The following is a 26,286-nucleotide window of genomic DNA, read 5'->3' on the forward strand; positions in this document are numbered from 1 at the left end:
AATTATCGAACAGTGTTCCGGTTTGGATTGCACCGACATCTCTTTTCTAAGTTTGACCATCTCTTTATCCTTTCAATTTTAGTTCTTAAATTCATCAATCAATCCTTTTATTTATGTGATAGGCCTGCATTTAAAATGAACATTTATCATAAATTAAGGTATCTTATATTATTAGATATATTATTATAAAACATGCTTTAGTTAAGGAGTTATTGATACTTCAAGTGCAAAATGATGATATAAAACTTTGATAAAAATACACTTTTAAGTATTAATCATCTTTAAACATCAAAAATAAATATTTTCACTAAAGGGTTTTGTCAATCAAACCTTGGATTACTTTTTGGTCTATCAAACTTACTTGACATTCTTGTGTTTCATAATTGGACTCGGGCATTTCTTTTCAGGTTTGCTTAAAGTGTATTTCCTCTCATTTATCTTAATGTCATATACATATACATTAAGGATGGTATATGCATCTTTGGCTTATTGTGCATCATGTTTGAATGAAGAATATGATGATGTTTCAAAATTCAAAGTGTTTAGGAATGGATTTTTTAATGGTTGAATTGTAGGTTAATCACAGTTCTAGGAAGATAGTTTATTCTTTATTGTTTATGAAACTTGTAATTTGTTGTATAAAGTTTGTAACCTCTTAAACAATCTTTGTTGGTGGGATTCAGAGACCTTTAAATGATAAGGTTAGTGACATTTAAGCAAATGACTACAACAAATAAGAGAATAAGTATTTAACAAAAAGAGAATAAGTATTTATTGTTAAGAACAAAAATGTTTCTTCTTAGTTTTGATATGATAAATGCTATAAAATGAAGAATATTTTTTTTTCTGAGAATAGAGATTATTAACCATTTATTTGTATGATTCTAGGGGTATTATAGCCCATAAGTCTTTTTATATATATATAAAAAAGAGGAGTTGAAGTATAATTTTACCTTGATAACATTAATAAATGATAAATATCTATTACATATGTATTAATAAATGATAAATATCCCTTATACAAATATTAATATGGGATGGAATATCACTAGCATTAATATTAATAGGAAATGAGAGACAGATATCCATAACATTAAACTTTTATGTTAAAAGTCATTAAAAAAAAAAAAAATGAGCCTTTCAGTCTAACATAAAGCTTATAATGATATTTAAGTCTTTAGCCTTTTGTTTCTGGCATACTTCTTAAAAAAATTGAGCCTTTCAGCCTAACATAAAGCTTATAATGATATTTAGGTCTTTAGCCTTTTGTTTCTGGCATACTTCCACGCCTACTATCAACATGTATGACAGCGAGCCAAACTCATGCCAACTTCAGCTTGGCACATAACTAAGCTCAAGAGCATCAAATCTGGTAACATGTTAGATCTATGCCTAATTAGAAGGGTCAATGAGTTGAGAAGGTTGTCAGACTCATATCTAATTAGGCTCTACACGTAATCAAACCCAAAGATGCTAGGTTTAACAACTTGCCGCACTAATATTCATTTAGGCTCAACACATAGCCGAGCCTAAAGGATTTAAGTCTCGCAGTTTGCCAGACTTGTGTTTAATTAGGCTTGGCATACAGTTAGACCTAAGGACGCTGAATTTGGCAACTCGTCAACTTTATGCCTATTCAGGCTTAACACATATTTATGAAAATTATTTTTTGTATTACCGAATTGATATGAAAATATATTTTTAAAGTTAGATTTAAAACAAAACTGACCTTTATCAATAAACAAAATGATTCCAAGATAATTTTTTGTTATCAAACAAAAAAAGAAAAACATGCGATAAGTTTCATAAGCATTCAATTAAAAAATAGTCTAAGATTATATACATGACTAATATTGGATTAGCTTTTATGGTCATGGTTTTAAAAAGATACGTTTAAGAAAAATATTTTTAGTTGTTATTTAAAAAAAACAAGATTTAAAAACTACATTTAGTAAAAATTGTTGTAGGATGGATGTTACTTGTAAAAGAAATAAAAAGCATGTCTTCATGAATAAAAATCAAATATTTTAGCTTATACAAAATCAAAGTTTGAAACACAATTAAATCTGCTTGTTAATAGATTATAGTATTTAACACTACATTCTTAATGTATTTTTGAAAATTTTTATTTTGGAATTATTTTTTGAATTTTGGAATTTTTTTAATATATTAATACCAAAAATAAATTTTAAAAAATAAAAAAATACTATTTTAATATATTTTTAAATAAAAAATATTTTAAAAAATAATTTTTATCACACTCCAAACTAAACACTAGCAACCTTGCTTCGTTCATGGCTCAGGCCCTTCTGTTTGAGAAACATTAAAGTCAAGGGGAAAGCAAAAATCCACACCTAAAATATCATGCATGTTCTACTTGATTCCCTCTCCCATCAATTTTCTCAACCAACAGCTACAGATACAGCTGAGCCCTTCACGTAATTATTGTTCTATTTAATTAAAAGTCCTGAAAAAGTTTATTTTATTTTAAGATGCACCAATTCAATATAAGTTATTTAAAACCTAATCAAAGAAAAACTTAATATCTATATATAAAGTCTCCTAAGTATATTTTAAGTGAAAGAAAAAGTGCAGAGCACCTTTTATTTGGGTACATTGTGGGCCTCCCAGTTACTAAGAAAATCATTTAAGTATTTAAAAAACCCTTCATTCTCCCAGCAAGAAGGTACAGATTGAGATTCTGGGATTGATCGTACCTGACAACTCCCTTTGCAGCAGGAGTGAACTTAGACTCGTATCTCGTTGTTTTATTTAATATTTTAAAATTTTAAAGGATATCATTATTTATTGTGATATTAAATTTTTATTAATGAAATAATTATAAATATAAATTTTATTATTTTTATTTTGTTTGATAAAAAATAAATATAAAATAATATTAATTTGCATAAATTTTATATTTAAAAAGTTTTTACTTAAGATTACATGTCAAAAAATTATATAAATTATATTTTAAAACTTTTAAGTTTTCAAGTAAGATCATTTTTTTTAATGAATATGAATTTATATCTTTTTATTTTTATTTTATTATTTTTATTTTATTTCATAAAAATTATATATAAAATAATATAAATTTATATAAATTTCAAGATTAAAAAATTTTATTTAAAGAAAAATATTAAAAAATTATATAAATCATATTTTGAAGTTTTTCTTAAAATAATGTATTAAAAAATTATATATAATAATATGTTGGGATAATTTGTTGACAAATAGAACATTTACGGTATTTTAATGTCTTTTGAAATTGCATTCTAGGCTATGTTTCATGATTTTTTTTAAAAAAATTTATTTAATTTTTTTTATATTTTTAAATTGTTTTAACATCAAATATAATATATTTTAAAAATACTATTTTTAAATAATTTTTTTTAAAAAAAATAACCACGTTTCCTCACAACTTTAACCATTTGTCAATCTTACCTAATATTTTATGCCAACTAACAAACGTTATCTGACCATATATATATATATATATATATATAGGGAGAGAGAGAGAGAGAGAGAGGCAATCTGATCCTGGATAAGAACGGTATATGATTGAACAATGCTGGATAAAAAATCAAGTAAATCCAATCTGAGAGCGAGCTCTTCATCCCTGTGGGCATGAACGCAGTCCTATCCTGGAGCCGCAAGGAAAATGCCAATTCGTGAAATTCTTATCCGTTCAGCATAGAATACATCTAATAATAATGTGATCCGATAAAAAAGAGCATACGAATCTCTTTCTGTTGACAAACATGATGGATTATTGTCGGATAATAAAAAGGATTATTCATTTTCTAGGACAAAAAACGAACAATTGAGAAGCTACATAATTGGATCACTTTGGTTATTAGTTACTTGTCACAAAAATATGTAAATTAATGTTTTAATTATTATATTTTCTTAATTTAAAAAACATATTCATGAAGAATATTCAAAACAAAGTAGCACACTCTTAATAATTTGTTGAGAATTTTAATTGAATTAATTAATTGATTAGTGAGGATTGTCCTTAAAAGATGTTGCATAATAATAAAAGATTTGAAATTTGTACAGTAAATTTTAAGTTTAAATTAAAATATATATTTTTTATAAAAAATTATAATAATTAGAATTTTACTAGCGTATCTAAATTTATAAAATATCCTTTTCGGTAGGTAAAGTTTCCTAAAATTCAAAATAAAATAAAATTAGTGAGGGTTATAAACGCTCAAACCTCAAAAGAATAGGGACACTTCTGTACTTCTGCAAAAAAGTTGTTTTTTTTAACTTCCTGTTTATCGTGCAGAAAAAAAAGAATGGAAGGAACGAAGCAAACACCCTGTCTCCCTTTTAATAGCCATAAAAAATAAAAAACAGAAAAACAGAAATTACATTAACAGAAGCTCACGCGTAGTTGCACGCGCACATATTTTCACTTCGGCGGTATTCCGCGTCAACCGTGCTTTTGGATTTTCCTTCCTTGTGTCTCCCTTTTCTCTCTCCCCATTGAAAAAGAAAGAGAGATAGAGGGCGCAAAGAAATCAAAAGCGAGAACCTAGCGAGGTTTTTTGGCTCCTTGTCATTTCTTTTAACTCGTCTCCACTCTTAAACCCACTCCCATTCTCACCGAATCCCTAATTCTATCTCTGTTTTTTGTTGTTTTGTCTTTCAGAAGTGAAAATTAGGGTTCCGAGCTCTCAAGATTCTTGCGATTCACTCTTCGATCGGTCAGTCACCTACTCAAAATGCTGCATTTTTATTTTATTTGCGTATACATTACGTTTCTTTTCTTCATAATCTTTAAAATGTTTCCTACATTATTTCACTTTTTTAATTTGTTGTTAGCGTTATGGGTTTTATTTCGTTTTAGTTATTTCGTTTTTTGTTTTTAGATTTATAGTATATCTCATTAACTGTTAATACGTGTAAAAACTGTGTAATCTACTGTTCTGTATTTCACTTTCCACTGTTTAGTTATGGATTATTAATTACATGCATTAGTTCTGATAGATTGAGTGAATTTGTTTTTATTTTTATTTCTTTCAGTTTAATTATTGTAATCTTTTGTTTACATTTTACGCTCAATAATGTTTAATTTTATTGATTTCCAAAGTTTAACTGCTTAGATAAAAATGGTAAAATTTACTGCTCTCTATTTCACTTTGTTATGTGTTCTTTGCGGATTGTTAATTAAACTCGTGAACTATTTAAGGATTATATTCATTAATTTTGTTATATCGAAGTGAATGTGTTAATTGTGAATATCAGGTTTTACTGCACTGCCAAAAAAGTTGGGCGTGCAGTGTAGGTTACAAGGCGTCCTTTTCAAGTTTTTCTTGTGATTTCTATTTGATCATGTCTGGGGATTCTGTGGCAAACCTTTCCAATGGAAATGCGAATACACAGCAGCCTGCTCCACAGAAGACTTACCAAGTGGTTGTGGCTGCGACTAAGGACATGGGTATTGGGAAAGATGGCAAGCTACCATGGAAATTGCCTTCGGATCTTAAGTTTTTTAAGGATTTGACCTTGACTACGATGGATTCTGGTAAGAAGAACGCGGTTATCATGGGAAGGAAGACGTGGGAAAGTATTCCACTCGAGCATAGGCCTCTTCCTGGTCGGCTTAATGTTGTTTTGACACGTTCTGGGAGTTTTGATATTGCTACTGCTGAGAATGTTGTGATTTGTGGAAGCATGAGTTCTGCATTGGAGTTGTTGGCTGCGTCCCCTTATTGTTTGTCGATCGAGAAAGTGTTTGTTATTGGAGGCGGTCAGATATTAAGGTTTGTGCTTTGGAAAGTTGAATTAGTTGATGAATGATATTCTTTTCTCACATTTGTTTCTTTTGTGTTTGTATTGATTATGTTGTAATGCAGAGAATCTTTGAATGCGCCTGGATGTGATGCTATCCACATTACAGAAATTGAGATGGATTTTGATTGCGATACTTTTATCCCTGCAATTGATACCTCTGTATTTCAGCCCTGGTACTCTTCTTTTCCCAATGTGGAAAATGACATACGACATTGCTTTACAACTTATGTTCGTGTGAGAAGCTCTACAATTGAATCCCATAGTCAAAACAATGGTGAGAACTCTGATGGTAATTCGGAAAATAGTAAATTTGAGGTAATGAAGTTCTCATTCCTTCCCAAGATGGTATTTGAGAGACATGAGGAGTATTTATATCTCAGAATGGTTCAAGACATCATCTCGGATGGGAATTTGAAGGACGACAGGACAGGAACTGGTACTCTATCAAAATTTGGTTGCCAGGTAACTTGAACCCTTGATTTTTTACAGCTCTACCTTTGCTTCGTAAACTATGTGTCCACATGTTTACATTTTTTAGTTAATCATGATTGCTAATTGACATTTTTGAGTTAATCATGATTGCTAATTGATCAATTCATTCCTTTTGATCCACAGATGCGATTCAATCTGCGCAAAAATTTTCCACTTCTTACAACAAAGGCACGTTATCTTTGTTATGACTTGTTATAAGTGCTGTAACCAAATTTCTCCCATTTTCATTCTTTATAATTTGTATTCTCTCGTTGTGAGGTCGGTTAAAAAAGAAAAGGCACCATTCATTTATCTCACCTTGAAGTTTGACACAAAGTGTTACATTTTTTTTTTTTTTGCAGAAAGTATTTTGGCGAGGTGTTGTTGAAGAACTCCTATGGTTCATCAGTGGTTCAACAAGTGCCAAGGTAACGATATCTTAACTGTATGCTTTATTTATTTCCGTATCTGCCATCTATGTTTTGATGGGATTGGATGGAGGGTCTCAGTGTTAGTTGGTTCCCAGTACTTTTAGAGAATAATTCCCCAGTCCTTTTCAAGATTTGCTGTTTTGATATTAGGCATATTTTATTTTTTTCTGCTACAGAGTCCAGCTGAATGTCAGACACTGTTGTATATCAACTAAAAATCATTGTATTTGCATGGGGTGTTTATAAATCTTGGAAGATTTCCTCTATTATTAATTCTAGATGCTAGAATATAACAGTATGAAACACATTTCTAAAAATGTGCCTATAATTAACAGGTCCTTCAGGAAAAAGGCATTCACATATGGGATGGCAATGCATCCAGAGATTACCTTGACAGGCATGTATTAGCTTTTATATTCTTATTTTCTTTTCTTTCTTTCTTTTTTTTAAATATTTTAAACACTGCTCACATATGAAGATTTTAAATGATATCTTTCCTGGTTGCAGTATTGGGTTAAAGGACAGAGAGGAAGGTGACTTGGGACCTGTGTATGGGTTCCAGTGGAGGCATTTTGGTGCTAGGTTTTGTTGATTTTCCTTTATCAAAGTTCAGCAGCAGGATCATATCAAGAAAGAGTTTTAGGCTAATTGTTGTGTGTGCATTTTTAGGTATACTGATATGCATGCTGACTACACTGGCCAGGGATTTGACCAGTTGTTAGATGTTATTGACAAGATTAAGAATAATCCAAATGATCGTCGGATTATAATCTCAGCTTGGAATCCTTCTGATCTCAAATTGATGGCGCTTCCACCTTGCCACATGTTTGCTCAGGTTTGCGGTAACTTAATGTTTCTACTTTCTAAAACATTTTCTTTATTATCAATTAATCCAGATTTTATTTTCAGTTCTACGTAGCCAATGGAGAATTATCATGCCAAATGTACCAGCGTTCTGCTGACATGGGCCTTGGTGTGCCCTTCAACATTGCATCTTATGCTCTCCTGACATGCATCATTGCTCATGTCTGTGGTATGTACTCTCTGCAACCACACCATTAATTTACAAATCATGCTTGTTGAATTGCTGGGGTGTTTGATGTTTTAGATGTGCATGTCCAGTCATCAGAAACGGTTTCTGTTGATAAGAGTGAAGACACCCACACAAGTTGATGGACCCATCACATTTGATTTACCGGCCTTTAAATTGTTAGATTGGGTGATAACAGATGGAAATGTTTAGTGAACTGATGACTTGAAGGACAAAAGGAGTCCAATGTGGATCTGCTGGTAAATTATCATTGAGAGCACCACTTTGTGGACCTGAGCAAATTTGATTTGATGGGGGAATTTAATTCTGGAAAAGGGTCTCGACATTTTCACATGGGGAAAGCATTACAAATAAAATGATTATTTGCTATGTTTTCTATGATAATGATATTATTGAATTTGCATAGCTTGATGAATAGATTTTATCATTTTAAGGATCCACTTACTGTCAAAGTAAAGTGGGATGTTTTGTGGGGCTGGAAACCTTCTTTGTGGTTTCAAACTCTATGCTTTTACCATGGCATAGAGTTACTATAGTAGAAAAATAGATCATTACTATAGTAGTTTCAATCTCTTTAGCATCATGGAAACTCTATGCTTTTACCATGGCAATGGTCTATGGTGCTAGAAAAATATAGTAGTTTCAATCTCTTTAGCATCATGATTGTATGACTACAGAATCAGCCTTTACTTTTATCTTTTACAGATCTCATTCCAGGCGATTTTGTTCATGTGATTGGTGATGCTCATGTTTATCACACTCATATCAGGCCTCTGCAGGAGCAGCTTCGGAAACTTCCAAAGCCTTTCCCAGTAAGAAAAATAGAAGAAATTGTGCTAAATTCATCTCAAATTATCTGTGTTTCCTTCTGTCCTCAGTGCTACTCTATAACACCCTGTTACCTTCATGCAGATTTTGAAGATCAATTCTGAGAAGAAAGACATAGATACTTTTGTGGCAGCTGATTTCAAGCTCATAGGCTATGATCCTCACCAGAAAATTGAAATGAAAATGGCGGTATAGAGCTCTGCTCCATTAAAGATTTAGTGTAATTGGAGACTCTGATCCCTCCTCGGCAATACATGCTCGTAGTTTTGAGGCAAGTATATAACTGCAATGTTTCTTGTTTTTTTTTTTTTTTTCCTGTTTTGTTTTTCTTTTCAAACTTATGGATGCATTTTATAAATTGAACCTTGCTATGCCTTCACAAAGTTCTATATGACATGTGGTTCGTGACTGTAATATATACAGTTCATGTTTGACATTCCTGCTATTTATAATTTTTCTGCCGTCTTTTTGTTGGTGATATAGTTATGTAACTTTGTATCATATTGTAGAATCTCTTAGTAAGATTGGTGTACCTCATGGGAGGTGTGAGAACAACAAATGGTGCACCCGAAACAGTTGACCTAGTGATTTAGGACCTTTGAGGATCTCTGGAGGAGGTGCGGGAAGCACAGTAGCACCCTCTTTAATGCATTATGCTAGATGCTAGACTATTTGGGGAAATTTTTCCAGTAGTCTTGACTTTGAACCGTGTCTATCCTTTAGATTTAAGAATTTGAGGTTCTGATCAGTACATGGGGAAACTTGTCATAATATTCATACCACACAGTTATCATCGAGCTCTTGGATCTGAAGCTTTTGTTTCTTTGTAATGTTTCAGGCATAGCTGTTGGAGGCCTATCATGATATAGAGTGTGATATGAAGGATCAAATAAAAATTTGGTAGTTTTGGGATATACTTCAAGCTTATGCTGTCGTAGTGAGAATCCTTTGGTTCCACTCCCGGTCGTGGTTCTAAGGTGATTTAGGATACCTGTTTTTCAGTTTTTGTTTCTCGTAAACTAGTGTTCTTTTTTTACTGATCCATCGCCTAATTGCAACAAAACTCTACCGTACTTCTTTTGAAGTGGATTGGAATTTGGACGGGCTATTTCCTTTTGCAGTGCTTTTGCCTTTAGTGAATCTTTTGTTCATTTGGATCGTGAAAAAAAGGACATTCCAAATCATGTTAGGACAGGATTGTCAAATTCTTATACTCAGGAACAAGTTTAGGAAGCATATTGACCGGCACATGCGTCACCCTGTTCTGGCAAGCATCAGGAACCCTATTTTAAATGCGTCCATGAGAACTTGTTATCTATACTCCTAAAAACAACCGTTGTTGGACTACAAATTTAGACTGGGTTTTGAAGCTGGCTGTGAAGGAGGATGAACATGACAGCAATTAAGGATTATGCTGTCGAGCTTTTGTGAGATTTTTTCATTGCTTGATCTGAATCCCTTGCTAACGTTGATATGAATAGTGGCCCAAACAATTAACTAGTATTCTAAAATATTGACAAATGACTTCCGCCCATTTGTCCTTTCTACTTGGTCTTCTGGCTAGTTGCTTCGGTTAATAATCAATTTGTACTCACTACACGCCTCGTTCCTTTCACTTCACATTGCGCGCTATATCTCCTCGCGGCGGGCTTTATTCCCTTGACAACACCAGACAATTCTTCCATGCGTCTTTTAGGCAGATGAGATCGGTTTATGGTCTCAATAAGAAGCTAGGCAGAAACCTGGATATTTTGTTGAAATCATCATCCAGGATTCAGGCTTTGCCTTGAACATCACATCTTTCTGTGAAGCGGGAAAAATAGTGCTACGAGTTATCGAAGAATGAAGAAATAATCCGAGGAAGAGTTATCGGCATGGCTAGTTTCTCCCTCATCTTTGTTTATGCAAACAATTTATTTATTTATTTACTAAATATCTGAATCTCTTACACATATCTTAATTAATTTTTTAAAACTAACAATTATATAAATTAAAAATAATTCTAAGAAGGTCCGTAATTATTAAAAAATAAATATAAATCCTTAAAGCTACCCCCGAAAGTAAAAGTTACGCAAACAACTTTTACTTGCATAGCTTCAGACATAACAGTTTTTGTCTGAAGCTCCGTTATGATGCTGCACCTATCTCTTCACTCTTTTACTGCACATGAGAGAGCCAGTGTAATCATTTTAGATTCCATAGATGGCCCCATTTGGGCATGGAAGAAGCTTTTGCCACCATACTTTGCCTTCAACTCCAGATCATCTTTTCCAGGAAGGCAACGTGTCACTCCACCCAAAGGGGACATGCAGCTATGTTTATTTTCTATGAAGTTGGATTTACCTTGCCCACAGTGAAGTCATATTTCAATCTTCGCATGTATAATTTTAAATCTATTTCGGAAACCTTGTTAAAATCATTATGAGCCAACCAGCTAATTTAATGATTCAAGGATCTTTCGCTTCGTCAGAATAGTTTCCAACTATGTGGGAATTTCTTGGTTTGAAGACCAACATTTTTACAATTCTTTTATCGTTTTTAAGTGGGTATTGATGGATTAAGCTGGCTTGCAGCTTTCAGAACTCAAAAAGTTCAAAGAGCTTGATTAGGCTACCAATGGTGCTAAATATCCACCTATCTGCCCTTGACTAATGGATACAGTACAAAACCTAGCCAAGATTTTACTTTGTTAATCACTTGCAATGTTCAAATCTGTAGACTGCCAAGATCAAGCTGAAAGAAAGTCCAGCTCTCCACTCTCCTTCAACATGGATCCAAGCCACAATGAAACATGGAATAGGATTTAAAGAAATGGAACTTAAAGTTAAGTCTACTAATGAGATGTAAAGAGATGCGTGCAATGAACAATAGGTTTTTTTTTTTTTTTTAAGGGCTTTTATCACATGACTGGACAAGCCTAATTTGATGATCCCGTTCATAGATGCCACTCCTTTCAGATAGAAACTCCATGGATGAAAAGCGAACTTCTTTAAACCACCAGACGAGTTTTCTCTAATAAAAATCTACATGTTAAAAGCCAGAAATTGATTTTCATCTTGGAAACAAGAGAAATTATATCAAATAAAAACAGAATAAAATATATTGTACCAATGCGCTCGAGCAAATTCCATTTTTGATAAGAAGAAAGAAACAAGCATGCTGCAAGTGGGGAACAGTCATTATGATGTTATTTTCAGTGAATTGCAGCTCACACAACATCCACTACTAAGTTCGGATATGCTTCATACGTGTAAGGGATACATCAAGTTTTTTTTCGGTATATTTTTAATAAAAAATATTAAATTAAACAAATTTTATAAATATAATTTTTTTAAAATATACTAAGTAGTCATGACTGAGTTTGGTAACATGACAAGTCCGGATATGCTCATGAAAATATCCATTCTTTCCTGAGCATAATCACGAGAATGACCAGACTATTTTTTCCAACATATTTAAAAGAATAAGCATCTTTTTTAGAACATGTCCAAGAAAATGACCCTCTTCTCTTATACTACTCAAGAGATGAACTGAGCTTCCCTTAAGCTCATCGAGAAAGAACTCACCTCTAACGGATGTAATCCAAAAAAAAAAATTTTATAAGTTTAATTACATTTAACGTTTTAGATTTTAATCTATATACTTTTTAGATGTATAAAGTCCTATAGAGATCCACCATATTTCTATTAAATATAACATAAAAATAAATGATACTTATTATTCATTCATTAAATGCTATTAGAGTAAAATTATATTTTATACCCATCTCATCATAAAAGAATAAAATCTATAAGTTATAAATACACTAGAATATTTTAGAATAAAGATTTATAATTTTTAGTTTGTATTTTATATATATATATATATATATATATATATATTCAGATCAATTCTCTCTAAAATATCAATATATTTTCTCATTTTAAAAAAATATTTATTTAAAATCAAATGAGACTTTTTATAGGTATTAGTCACAAGCAACTTTAGTTTACCAAACATTAAGTATAGATTATCAACTATCTTGACCAGAAAAAATAAATAAAATTATTAAAAATAATTAATTAACTAATTATCCAAAATTTTATTTATAGAGTATATAGATTCTCAGACATAACAAGTGAGAGATAAAAGATAAAGATGCCATTATTCTACATGGAAGGCCTCGAAAGTGAAAAATAGAACAGCTTTGTTATCTTTCCTGTACCCCTTGTTATGATCCTTTGTTGAAAAATTCAAGACTAGAATCAAAGCATATTTTTGTCAGAATTTCGAGTGGAAATCTTCCTATTATGCCGTATCCATCCTTACACAACAAGAACATATAAAGTCTTTACACATCAGGGAATTCTTATCCGCATATCGACTTTTATCCATTCTTGAAATTAAGACTTGGCGTCTAATTGACACTGCCGGAAAGCTGCAAGAATTAATCCTTCTTTGCTCAGAGCTTGTACCTCTTCTTTCTATTCATGGAAATGTAAAGCACAAAGCTGTAAATAGTAATTCACACAGAAAAAGCTAACAGGTAAATTTACTCTGCATTTATGATTTAGCATTGTACACTTATAGATGTGCAAACAAAGAACGGCTTAAAGGATCTTGAATTTTTCTTACACCACAGGTAGCATTGTACACGCACCTATAGACTTATAGATGTGCAAACAAAGAACGGCTAAAAGGATCTTGAATTTTTCTTACACCACAGTTTTTACTCTAAGACATAAGATTTCTCTTCATCTATTCGAAACCTCTTTTGCCTAGCAATGAAAGCCTCAATCGTGCATCGAAACTCCTCGTTGCTCATTTTATCCTCAGGGCATGGCCTTTTCTCCAATTCCTCAAAGGAATCGATGTTTTTCCTGCATCCCTCCGTTGCCGACCGCCTCAGTTCCCGGCATGGCTTGTTACTATTTGGCCACTTCAATCTCTCTGATTGACTCCTACGATATTTCTTGCTTTCTAAAGAAGTCGGATTATCCTCAGTGACTTTGTGCTCAGCATGAGTGACCTGTTTCTCTCTACATTCAGCTTCATAATGATGAGTTCCCTGGCTCTTTTCACTCTTTTCAACGAACTCTTCATAAAGGTCAGTGCTTGAATTCTTTCCATTAGAATCTTGACATGAAAACTGGCCTGACTTCGCAAAGAGAGTGATGACTATCACGTTACCAAGAACGAACACGAACCGAGGACTTACAAGGGTGACTGTTAAGTCCTTAAAATACTCACTGGAGTTCCTGACAGCAACTGGGAGTTGAATGGAAAACCTGGAAATCAAGGCTAGAACTAGGCCTATTTCTATTAACCTGAAGAAACTTGCAATCTTTTGAATCTTCCTATGCTTCTTGAGTGCGTTCGCCTTCTCAATCTTGATGTTGGTGATGTTGAATGAATCCATTTGCGGAATCGAGAATTCAAAGCAATAGCAAGGTAGCAGAGAAAATGGAGGATTAAGGGTTTTCACTCAAAAGAGAAGTGGTAAACAAGCAAAGCCTTGGTAGCAGCCATTTCTCTGTGTTGAGACAAGATGGAGACTACCATAGGCACTGTAGACAGTGAAGGTATTATGCTGCCCAGGAGCATGGAAGCAGATAGAAAACAGTATAAAGGATAGGAACAGGGGAAACAGAGTAGCTCTGTTTTTTTCTTTTTTCTCAATCTACTTGTCAACTAGAAAATCTTGCTTCTCTTGTTAGAACCGTTAGGTTGTTTAGGTAGACTATTTATAGTTAGTGAAATATGTGAGACATTTTGTTTTTCCTTTTATATCCAATCTTGCTTTATTTTATTGTTTCATTTAATTTCTCTCTAGGAAAAGTATATATTCCATCTTTTTCCTTATTCGAAATGTGCAAGTTGTGGGATTTTTCACGCCATTATTGTTCCTTTTTTCTTACCTTATTATTCCCACCTCCCTTGAAGTTCATTCACCGAGCTTTAGATTTTACATTAAACAAATAAATCTAACACTTGCACTCGTAGAACACTCTCTTCAACTTTGGTGGAAAGTTATTCCACCCAATATACCCACATTCTTTTAGAATATCCCATGAACAGGCTAGAAGAGCAGCCTTGCATTGCACAAACCATTTTCATTACCTCCTCGTCGAGATGTTTATGGAATTTAAGAATACACCAGCAACATTGTATGATAGAATAACATGCAGTTTCATCTATTTGCTAAAAACATCCTCATTTTCGTTAAACGAGCTAGTCATTTCAACATGTTCAGGTCCTATTTTGCCAGGATTAAAAAAAAAAAAAGGAGCTCCCGGTGCTTGTTGAGCATGTTTTATTGAAGAAATTCTATTGAAATAGTGAAAGAAAGGTAGAGCAAGAAACTCCCTTGTAATTAAAAAAAAGGAAACATAAAAGTTCTTTTTACATGATAGACAAAGGATCTGGTAATCTGGTAGATTGAATCTTCCAGGAGGATGACTTGATTGTCACTGTAACAAGAACACTATTTTGTAGAATGTTAGGTAAACGTTTGGGACATGGCAGATTCAGACAGAAACCGTTAGGAAAGCAGGCCCATTCCTTCCTTGCTAAGAAAATGCTGCTTTCTCTCTCTTTGTCTCCATTATTTTATGAACTTTCTTCACCTTTAACTAGCACTCTGTTGCGGAACCCCCCCTGTTCTCCGAGACAAGACCCACCACAGCCACTTACAGAAAGCTTGACGAGCCTCCTTTTCCTTGCACGTTACATTCATCACGGTAGCGTGGCATTTTGACATGTTCTCGTGGGTTAGCTTCAATCTCTCTCTCTCTCTCTGTCAAAATCAGAACTGATTGTGTTTCTCTTATGTTGTTGTTTGATTTGAGGCCATAATGATTCAGGAGGCATCAACGGTTCTTACCTTTTTCTTTTCCTCCTCTTACAAATAAAGTAAAACAGTTGTTTCTTCTTTGAATCCACCACCTGTAATAAACAGGCCCAAATCTCAGAAACTTTGAAATAAATAAATAATTTGTAATAGATATTTAAATACATAAATGGGCGTATGGAGTACCTTTATTTTATAATTTTTCTGGGATAAATGACTCAATCTATCCTTATATATAGTGATTTTGAAAAACATTTCTATCGTATGCTTAATTTACTTAAAATAAAATTTTTATTTCTTAAAATCCCAACAGTTGAGTACTTTTGAGTTTTTTAAAAATGTTTTTTAGCGATTTCAAAAATATAATTCTATCAACTTTGATAAAAGAAATTGACCAAATGATATACAGGAGAATCAATATAATAATATAATAGACAATTAATTAAATCCTAACAACATGGAAGAAGAATATAAATTTGTCTAATTAATTAGAATTATTATTTTTGTTTTAGCTTGTTTTCAATTTCTTGATTGGAAATTGAAAATGTTTAAATACGGCTAAATGATAGTTTCAGCATAATTACAAATTTATTATATATTTTTGTGTTCAAAAGAGTTTTTAAAAAAATTAAATTTTTTGGTTTTAAATTAAATTTTTTAATTGTATTTTTAGGTTTTTTTGATGTACTAATATTAAAAATAAATTTTAAAAATAATAAAAATTACTTTAAACAACAGTTTCTAAAATTTCATACAATCTCTTGCTATTCGGCACCAAGCTACAGGCTGTTTATGAAATGGGTCGCCACCGTTTATTATTAATGGAAACGTAAGTTTATATGAACTTTCTCTACGCGAACAAAAGCATGCATTTTTATTGTTAATATAAATATTTTTTTTTTCAATGTTCTTTTTGTATAAAGCAATTGGAGCTCTATGGGACATTCTGAATTTATCAAAGAGGGCAACAATTTCATCAAAGAAAATGCCATTTGGATTTGATTTCCCCTGTAAATAAAGATATTGATGATGTCTTTTGTTTTATCTTGTGGGCTTGAATGCTGAATATAGTTCCGAGATTAGGTTATTAATCTTTTAATTTTATCAATCTAACATATTTTTTTTTGATAAAAACTCAGGTGGATCATTATTGTTATCTATAAAATGTTTTATTTTATCTATTTAGAGATTTCTTGATGATTAAATTAGAATTGATTTAAGAAAAATTAATTATTCTTTTGAGTAAGAGTTTTTCTATTAAAATAAAATTATAATTATTAAAGCAAAGAGAAAAATTTAAACATGATAATCACTTTTATTTTCATCTTTTTTTTTTTAGATTAACGTGAGTGTCCGGGTTAGCTTGCACGCACCACGACTAATCCCACGGCTCTTGAAGTTAACAGCCATGTAAGCCTTCAGTGGCCATCATATAAGCAACCAAAAACTCGAACCTGAGACCACAGAGGGAGCAAACCTCTTAATCTCAAGTCTTTACCACTTGACCACCACCTAGATAGTTACTTTATTTTCATCTTTAATAGATCTCTAGGTGCTTTTTTTTGTTATAAGGGAAATGTTGACTTATTCAATCATATTAGAATATTTTTAATTTATAATATTATTAGGGTAAAATATTTTAAATCAATTAAGAAATATCTGAGTTTAATACTTAGCTGAGGAGGTCTTAACCCCTTTGGTATGTTTCAAATGGAAATGGGGAAAAATTTAAATTTTTTTACTTAAAATTAATTTTTTAAATTTTTTTTTAATATATTTTTAAATTAAAACAAAAACCTTTACAAAATAATGGCGACAACTCTTCTAAACCCACCTTCTCGTTGTCAACCATTAGAAGAGCCCTTACAAACAAGAAAAACAAAAGGCAATAAATAAAGTCCATCATGTACCTAGTTACGCGAAACCATGTTTGTAAGATCTAGCTTGGGGAATTGATCTCTATCCTCATCATCTTTATTTATTTATTTGTTTATTATTATTATTATTATTATTTTTGGATAAACGAATGAATAATCCTAATCACCTTTATTTGACACGAAACTTGCCTCTCAAAAGGACCGAGCTGGAGTTTCCTTTCCTTTCCTTTTTTCCTTCATGAGATTAGTCCGAGATTGTCTTCTTATTAAAACAAGGTAAATAAATAAATAAAAAATAAGAGGAAAAGTTTTTTTTTTTAAAAAAAAACACCTGACAGACAAGTAAAATAATTGATTATCGAGGTTCACTTTAACTTAAAATGGGCCTAGATCTCTGGGCTCCATATGCTCTATTATTTAGAGCGTACCAAAGAGACAAGAAGAGCGGATTGAGGAAAATAATAATAATAATAATAATAATAATTATGGAATGTTTAGAAATAAATTTTTGATACAGTGCATAAAAATAATATGAATTTGAAATAAAAAATTTAAATCTTTTTAAAAATAAATTTAAAAGACGACAAACAAACAACAGAATCTTAGTGTTTTTTTTTTAATTAAAGATGGAGACGTGGCCACCAACAAATAAATAGAAATGGAAGGGGGTCCTCGGAGCTCAAAGCAAGGAACTTCGAATCCCATGCATAGTCTTTCTTTTTAAGATGTTAACAAAGCAAGCTTTTCTTGCTTGTAAAGGTTTCCGAGTAGACAAGGCATAAAAATAAACTCGAAGCTCGCTTTGCTCTCTTGATGAATTGATTCCCAAGTCTTTTCATCTTTTTCAAGTGGATGCAACGTCCACCTTCTTTTTTTTATTTATTTATTGGTCAGGTTTAAAAAACCCAGTTAAAATCACATTTCTTAAAAATTAAATTTTTTTTATTTAAAAATATTTTTTTCTATTTTTATGTTATTTGAATATGCTAATATTAGAAATAATTTTTCTAATATATTTCAATATCAACATGCGAGTGAGTGAGGCTGTTTCAGTGATATGGGGGCTGAAGATTCACCCTATATTTTGTGACACAAATGTTACAAATTTCTTGACAAGAGTTGGTATGTGATGAAATAAAAAAGATGAAGAAGTTAAGATGCCCTTAGTTTGGTTACCCGCCCACAAGATCAACCACGTTGGATTCGGTGATTGATGAGATGGATACCACTTGTTGTGTTTCTTGCTCTATTTTATTCCTTAGCCAAGTTTTTTTTATTTTAAGACCCAGTGACCCACCACCCTGTGTGTGTATGTATAATGGGCCTGGGACTTATGGTGGTACTAATTGAACCAAGGTGGGCTGATGATAATCTTTGGCCCATGATTGATTCACGAGCCCAATATTTCTGTGGGGCCCAAAGTAGAAACATATAGCTCGCTCGGTATGAGGTAAATGCTCGTTAGGAAAACTCTCCAGGCCTAAAAAAAGGTAAAAGAAACATCCGACCTACCGGATTCGAACCAGCGACCTAAGGATTACAGCTACTACTACAGTCCTCCGCTCTACCAACTGAGCTAAGGTCGGTTGTTGCGATCGGTTGCCTTTAATTATATTTGAATCTTTTATACTATTAATTCTTCTTCCTTGGTTGCGTGCAGTCCATCGATGCTTTGTTTAGTACATTCACCAAAACATTTTATTTCCCGCAGGATGTATATTCTGGCTCCCCCATTTCATCATTATTTGCCAGAGATATTTATGCGTGTTAACCTGGGCTGTCACAAGTTCATTCCATTGACGACGCTTTTGAACTCGGGAGAGATAAGGTTTCCCTCACTCTTTTCTAACTTTTAATCTTATTATTATTATCATAATCATACAAGAACCAGTCGCCCCAGCCCACAATGTAACAGAGCCAATTTATAGCTACATATATCAAGATAAAGTTTGTTTTCCACACAAAAACAACAAAAAGAATGGCTTCCCCCTCCAACTTTACAACCTTAGTCAATATATAAACACTAGGGTGATGTAGCCTTCGGTTTCAGAGACCGTGCTTAAGACCAAGTGATCATAAGGTGCTATTGGGGCTCATCTGGAGAGACATGCTGGAGAGCAGATGCTTAAGATCAAGTGATCAGTTTTATGCTTATTATAAGCTCCCAAGTTTGGCCAACAAGGATAACCGAAAACACCCATGAACATGTTATCAGGTTTCTAATTATAAGCTATTTCAAATGGTGATTTACCATTGAGTGTTTTCAAGGAAGATGGTTAATAATATAAGTTGCAATTAAAAATACGTCTTCCCAATATGGTTTTGGCAAATGGGAGTGAGGAATCAAGGTTAAGGTTAAGCCCATTTCAACAATTTAACAATGTTGTTGTTCTTCTGTGTAAGGATAAGATAAATGATGTTGAGTTCGGCAAATTTTGAAATAATTATTAAAATATTTATATTCATCCATCAGTCAGTTTAAAAAGCTTTAATTTTGGAATCACAATGTCCTTCAATATATTCTTAAAATTAAAGAAAGATATTCTCAACATAAAATTTGAATTTTAAAGAAAATATCCACATGAATCTAGTAAAGACATCTAAAAAACAAATATAATAACAAGATCCATAAGTAGAAATAACCTCGCTTGGTCCTAGACATTAATTCAAATGGTTTTGAAATAAAATGAATAGAAGAATAAAAATGTATTCAGGGCCTTTAGCTATCTTATACCCAGGATAAATAATTTGTCTATTACTACAACCAAGAAGTAAATTACTACAACCAAGAAGTAAATTATCATAGCTAAGCACATGATGAATAATAATATATAACACATGATCAAGATGACAATGCCAATTTATAATAAAAACCCTAACACTAAAAAAATATATGCAAAGTAGTGTTGAAGAGAAAAAGAAAAGTAATAAAGGCCATCATACACAAATATTTTATCTAGGACATTCTACGAGTTCTTAAGAAAAAAAATTGTGAAATTCAAAATTAACATGATTATCCTGAGTAAATTTTTGAGCAAAAATAATATTTTTTTATAATTTTTAACACAATAAAATTTTGGTAAAGAATAAAAGATGAAGAGGAATTAGATAAATAAGCAATTCTGATATGAATGATTTTCAAATTTGTACCATCACTAATGTAAATTTTATTATTGTTAGAAAAATTATCATTTCTGATATTTAGATTACTTATCTTAGCGGTTACATTATGTGTTGAGCTAATATTAAGATGATATTTTTGTTTAGCTAATTGTTGCCAAGTATTATTGAAGACAAGGTTTGCTTGAAGATTTGGACGTGGTGTTGGAGTTTGAAAATTTGGATTAAAACACCTCTAATCAAGGGAGGCTATGTGACCAATTTTTCACAAAATCGACATAATAAACTATTATTACCATGACCACTAGTATGGTTATTGAATTGACCATGCCCCCTGCCTCTAGTTGCTGATGAATAGCTATGAAACTATCTTCCTGTGAGAGGTAGTTGTTAGGTAACAACATTGACAGAGGCAATGAGCAAGTATAAAAATTAATTATTATGTTGAATATAAGCCTCACATGTCAAGAGTATAGAATAAACATCTTCCAAGGTAAGAGAGATATCACAATGAATGACCATGAAAATAAGAGAGTTATAATCTAAAACAAGCCCGACAAGTAGATATGTGATGATATTATCACACATTAGAGGTTGTCCAACAATAGCCAACTCATTTGTAAGATGATTGTCATAAAATAATCACTTATATATAGACTTTCTTTTCACAAAGTAGAGAATTGAGATCAAACTTGTACTTGTTTAGCATGAGACTGTGATGCAAAGGCAGAAATTACAGCCATTCAGAATTAAGAGAACATGTTGTCATGAGCAACTTGTGCTAATACCTTATATGAAATAAAAGAATTGATGCATGGATAAGATTATCTTGGGTTTCCTAATTAGTATAAGATTGGTTGGGACATGTAAATCCATCATAAGTAATGATAGTTTTAGCTGCCTGATTTATAGTGCCATCTACATAGCTAAAAAATTTATAACCTTTGAGGTAAGGTAACATGGTAGCTTTCCAAGTTGGTAGTTCAAACGTGTACGTTTAGTAAGGAGGATGGGAAGATTGCATTGAAAAGTTATGGAATGTTAGGAGTCAAATAGTTTGAAGAGGATCAATTAGAAGTGAGTCTTAGATAATTTTGATATAATGTAAGAATGCGCAAAGAGAAGAATTTCACATAAAAAAGAGTTGTATGTTAATATGCAATCATGAATGAAAACACAATATATAAGATTTTATAAATATATTACCTATAACTTTCTCCTCTATATTAGCTATTTTAAAACTAAAAGATAATATTACAATGTTAACAATCAAATTGGTTATTCTGAGCAAGGTACTTTAGTTTTGATTGTTGACTACTTTTTAAAAAGTCATTATAAATGATTCTTTAACTCTTTTTTATACTCGTGAGCTCTTAAAGTAATCATCTCTAAAGATCATAATCTTTATAATTATGAGCTCTTAAAATAATTTACCTAAAGATTGTAACCTTCATACTTATAAGCTTTTAAAGTGGTTCTCTTTAAGGTTGTAATGACCTTATGATATACTAAATATAAGGGACACATAGCAATTAAAGTTTGATGGAAGCTTTGGTTATAAATAATATTATTTGATCCCTATATTCACTTATTCAATTCCCTTAAGTTTTATACTATTTATATAGAGTAAGTAAAGTTTGGAAGTGCCAAATATATATCAAAGAGAATAGTAAATACATGAGGAACATCAATGGCTGAAGGTATTGTTTCCTTGCCATACTCAAGACGCTTGGACCTGCAAAGGTTGCCATATCCAAATATCTTAGGCCTGACGTGGTTGCTAGATAGAGGTGTGAGTCTGACATTATTGTTACACGCATCTTTAAAATTCACTCATTTTTTTTATTAACCTATAATTTTAGAGTAGAAATCATTTAAAAAATTGCATACATTAAAATAGTCAAAATGATAATAAGTCCTTTTGCATATACAATATTTTTCTTTTCCTACAACATAATATATCAATTCAAAAGTTTTCTTTTATAATTATATATTTTAAATTTTTGTATGTATTAATATTTATAATATAGAATAAACTCTCATTGAAACAAATTTTGATGATTAGAACATGCAACAACGTCTCAAACTTAAAAAAGCATAAACCCTTTAAAAAACGATCAAACACTTGGATGAAAACATAAAATTAATATTTTCATCTACAATACATACAAAAAAAAAATATTTTTAAAGACTTGAAATAAATAACTAGGCATACAAGAAATTCTTTTCAATATTTTTTTCATTCTTTCCTTTTCAAATATAAAAAATTTATAAAATAAGTTACACAGATAAAAAAGAGTTTGCAATTAAGTTTTAATGCATATGAATGAAAATTTTTGCTTGAATGAGACATTATTTATTTTTGCAATTCAATTGTGCTTTTAAAAAAATTTAAATTTTTTTACCTAGGCACGCTGGTCTAGCAAACCTAGGTGCATGAGTTTGACATGGTTGCCAAGCATAGATGTTTGGGTTTAGACCCAAGCGATGTGGACTAGCAACCATGCCAAACTCAAAGACCTTGGCTATGACCAACATGATTCACTTAACAAAGAACAAATAAAAAGAAAATTTATGCACTTTAGTTATAAGGAAAGAGAAAAAAAATTATAAACAATAGATTACTGGTGATCATCCAACTATTATTTGTAAACATATGTCATACAGTGTGGAAGAGGATATAATTGCGCATTTAGTAAGATGAAAGATGATCAAATTTGGTTAATAGAAAGCGTTATATATACCTCTTTAATAGTATTAGCGTCACCTATTCGTTGAGAAAAAAAAAATCAAAGAAACATCTTGTAAAAAAATATAAAAATTAAAATTAAAATTACTATTATAATTTATAATAAAACACATTATATATGTGTATATGTGGGGTTTTGTATTTCATTTCGAGGAAATTAACACACGGGTTTGCCCTTTGTGTTTATCAACCTTAACTTCCATGATAAATACCAATGTGTGGCATGTGGCGAGCAAATTAACTCAGTTTGAAGATTAGGCTAATTTCATGTTCAAGGTGCTCTAACAAAAAATCGATTACTTTTTTTATTTTGGTAATGTTTGAAGGTATCGAAATAATTATTTTTAATGTATATTTTGCTCGTAAATACATAAAATAATATATATATATATATAATTATTTTTAATATAAATACATTAAAATAATTTAAAAACATAAAAAATATTAATTTTAAGAAAAAAAACTTAAAAAATCAGGAAATGCATTTCAACTATAAAAACAAAGAGGCAGCTTGTTCTTCTTGTTGATAGCTTCTTTTGCAAAATAAAGAGGTATGAGAAGATTGCTGAGGAAATCGACACAAATTTACTTTTCGTCGCATTACAATTATCATGCCGATAAAATGAAGGAAACTTTTTAATTCAGTAGTTAAAATTATTATTCTAAATCACTTTTAAATAATTTCAGTATAAAAGCAAATTGTTTTTAGTCTAAAAAAATATTAAATTATATTTTTTAATTTTTTTTTTAATTTTAATTTTTTAATGTTATTTTTTTTTTAAAATATTATTTTATTAAAAAATAGTTTCAAAAAATATTTTACAGATTAACCAACACACTCAGAAAGTGTTTTGAAATAACACTAAGCAGTATTCACGGATATGGGCCCAAATACTTGTGGTCTTGGGCTTGGGCTTGTCATTAGAGAAAACATATACGGAGCTTTTCAACAAAACAGTCCTTTAAGCGTAGCTTGAAACAATAAAAGCAACCCATTAGACAAAATGAAATCCTACGTCGTCGTTCTAATTCAGCTAACAAACCAAGAAACCCTAGATATATACTTGCTGCATAACAGCAAGTACCGCACGCAAAACGCCTACCTGATTTCCCTCACCAGTTCCCTGCAGCAGCAGCAGCAGCAGCAGCAGCCTCTTCCCCCCTCCCTCCCCTAACACCACATCAACAGATCCAATGGTAACCCTCTATTTCTCTACAAAATCATTCAAATCTCAACAACAATACGTTTCTCTTCACAAATCCAATTGAACTAACTTTTTTTTTTATCTTTGGTTTGTGTAGGCACCGAAGAAGGAGAAGGCACCGCCACCATCATCGAAGCCAGCAAAATCAGGAGGAGGGAAGCAAAAGAAGAAGAAGTGGAGCAAGGGAAAGCAAAAGGAGAAAGTCAACAACATGGTTCTCTTTGATCAGGCTACTTATGATAAGCTTCTTTCTGAAGCTCCCAAGTACAAGCTTATCACTCCTTCTGTCCTCTCCGACCGTATGAGGGTACAGTATTTCACTACGTTTTTTCTCGAAAGTTTACGTCTTTTCCGTATTTTTAGTCACATCAAATCGTGGGTTTTTTGTTTATGATTATTTTAGGATATGTTAATTACTGGGTTTACGACGAAGTGCATAGCACTAACGCATGCGTTATGCTAATTTCACTGAAAATCTGTCGGATTCATGTCGATAGAAGTAAAGTAAAATTAGCATAATTTAATATCTACACTCACCAAAACATTTTCTCTGAGCAGTGTGATGGGTGGGTCCAACTTGATGGCGTGTTTAGGGTATATGACATAAATCCCGAGGAATTTTGTTGTTCTTGAAGTAAACCTTCTGATTTTCTACAAGCTGTTGCCATTTTAGGGAATAAAATGTTTTAGTTTTTGGTAGCAATTTTAGGAGAATTCTTGTAAGTTGTAATGGTAATGTGGTGGAAGAGTTTGAGAGAATGTTTAAAATCATGGATAGTTAATAAAAAGTTACAGTTACTCAAAATTATCATGAATTGGATTGTTGTTGATTAGGTGTATAGGTCCCTTTTTATTCTCATTATTGTAACATTTTTCCTGGTGGTGTTTTGTTTAGCTGTGACAATTGGATGGGTGTATTGGTTAGCTTATGTGGAGCGTATATCATGCATATTTTGTGTTTTGGTTGGCTTTGAGATTTAGATGAGCGTGCAATTCTGTGTTTCAAAAGTTTCTGTTCTGTGGTTATAGTTTTATTTTTTCCGTAATGGTGTCAAGAATCTGTAAACTATTATGTATGCCTTAGAATATTCTCATTGGTGAAAGTACATCAAGTTTGGTTGCTGATCTAGTAATGTGTCTGTCTACCTTGGTCTATTGGGATGGACCAAGAGACTTTTGGCTACATAATTATAGGTTGCACCATGATCCTTCTTATCAACAGTAGGATCAGGATTCAAACCCAGGTTATGAGGTACCATGCCAAGTGCTTTTGTCAGTTTAATACCTAACACTGATCAGTCAGTCATACATTGTTGTCCACTGTCTGCTACTTTTTACAATAGAGTTCAGGCTACAAGCTAGGTATTCAGCACTTGTATATTTGTATCATTTTGGCTTGTGAGGCTTATGTGTATAGGTTTTTGTGTAAAAATAACATCGACCATAGAGCAACAACTGCTCTATGCTTAATATGATATAGCTGTGGCTTTGTGTATTCTACCTGGGTATTGTTTTGTTAAATGTATTTTTATTAGCATGCCAAGTATTAAGTACGCATGTCTAACTCTGCTTTCGTGTTTTATTTAATTTTGTGTGCATGTTTCATTTGATTTTGTATTTTAATGTACCTTGCAGATTAGTGGATCACTTGCTAGGAAGGCAATTAGGGAACTGATGGCTAGAGGTTCTATTAGGATGGTCTCTGCTCATGCAAGCCAGCAGATTTACACCAGGGCAACCAACACCTAGGTGTCTTATTGTATCTGGGGTTATTTAGTTTTCAGTAGAATGTTGCTGAGCTTCACTGCAATTACTTTTTATTCATGTGACTGTGATAACAATCTTTAGAAGGTTCCTATCATTTGTGTTGAATGAATTTTTTCAGAGTTCTCGAGATATTGGTTTTGCATCTTTAGATTA

The 26,286-nt window shown here is 31.9% G+C and overlaps 3 protein-coding genes and 1 non-coding gene across 5 annotated transcripts; 2 read left to right on the forward strand and 2 right to left on the reverse strand.

Moving 5' to 3' along the window:
- Positions 1 to 4,368: 4,368 nt before the first annotated feature.
- Positions 4,369 to 9,706, forward strand: LOC105134685 (bifunctional dihydrofolate reductase-thymidylate synthase 1-like). Of its 2 annotated transcripts, XM_011039190.1 has the most exons (13): positions 4,369 to 4,551; positions 4,661 to 4,715; positions 5,257 to 5,774; positions 5,868 to 6,267; positions 6,421 to 6,465; positions 6,639 to 6,704; positions 7,043 to 7,104; positions 7,215 to 7,289; positions 7,377 to 7,542; positions 7,617 to 7,740; positions 8,464 to 8,570; positions 8,671 to 8,857; positions 9,425 to 9,706. In XM_011039190.1, the coding sequence occupies exons 3-12, from the start codon at positions 5,344 to 5,346 to the stop codon at positions 8,779 to 8,781; spliced, it is 1,587 nt and encodes a 528-aa protein (XP_011037492.1). In that variant the 5' UTR covers positions 4,369 to 4,551; positions 4,661 to 4,715; positions 5,257 to 5,343; the 3' UTR covers positions 8,782 to 8,857; positions 9,425 to 9,706. The 2 variants fall into 2 exon arrangements, with proteins under 2 accessions (XP_011037492.1, XP_011037491.1); XM_011039189.1 differs by having other exon boundaries at positions 4,369 to 4,715.
- Positions 9,707 to 12,825: 3,119 nt separating this feature from the next.
- Positions 12,826 to 14,307, reverse strand: LOC105134686 (uncharacterized). The gene is made up of 2 exons (XM_011039191.1): positions 13,222 to 14,307; positions 12,826 to 13,149 (listed from the first exon to the last, which is right to left on the reverse strand). Exon 1 carries the CDS (start codon positions 13,982 to 13,984, stop codon positions 13,295 to 13,297), a length of 690 nt encoding a protein of 229 aa, XP_011037493.1. The 5' UTR covers positions 13,985 to 14,307; the 3' UTR covers positions 12,826 to 13,149; positions 13,222 to 13,294.
- Positions 14,308 to 18,794: 4,487 nt separating this feature from the next.
- TRNAY-GUA (transfer RNA tyrosine (anticodon GUA)) lies at positions 18,795 to 18,878 on the reverse strand. The gene is given in 2 exon segments: positions 18,795 to 18,830; positions 18,842 to 18,878. It is a non-coding gene; the product is annotated as a tRNA-Tyr (tRNA).
- Positions 18,879 to 24,205: 5,327 nt separating this feature from the next.
- Positions 24,206 to 26,286, forward strand: LOC105134687 (40S ribosomal protein S25-like). The gene is made up of 3 exons (XM_011039193.1): positions 24,206 to 24,358; positions 24,464 to 24,673; positions 26,002 to 26,286. The coding sequence occupies exons 1-3, from the start codon at positions 24,356 to 24,358 to the stop codon at positions 26,113 to 26,115; spliced, it is 327 nt and encodes a 108-aa protein (XP_011037495.1). The 5' UTR covers positions 24,206 to 24,355; the 3' UTR covers positions 26,116 to 26,286.

This window comes from Populus euphratica, unplaced genomic scaffold (assembly GCF_000495115.2).
Source record: "Populus euphratica unplaced genomic scaffold, PopEup_1.0 scaffold91.1, whole genome shotgun sequence".
Classification (NCBI taxonomy): Eukaryota; Viridiplantae; Streptophyta; class Magnoliopsida; order Malpighiales; family Salicaceae; genus Populus; species Populus euphratica.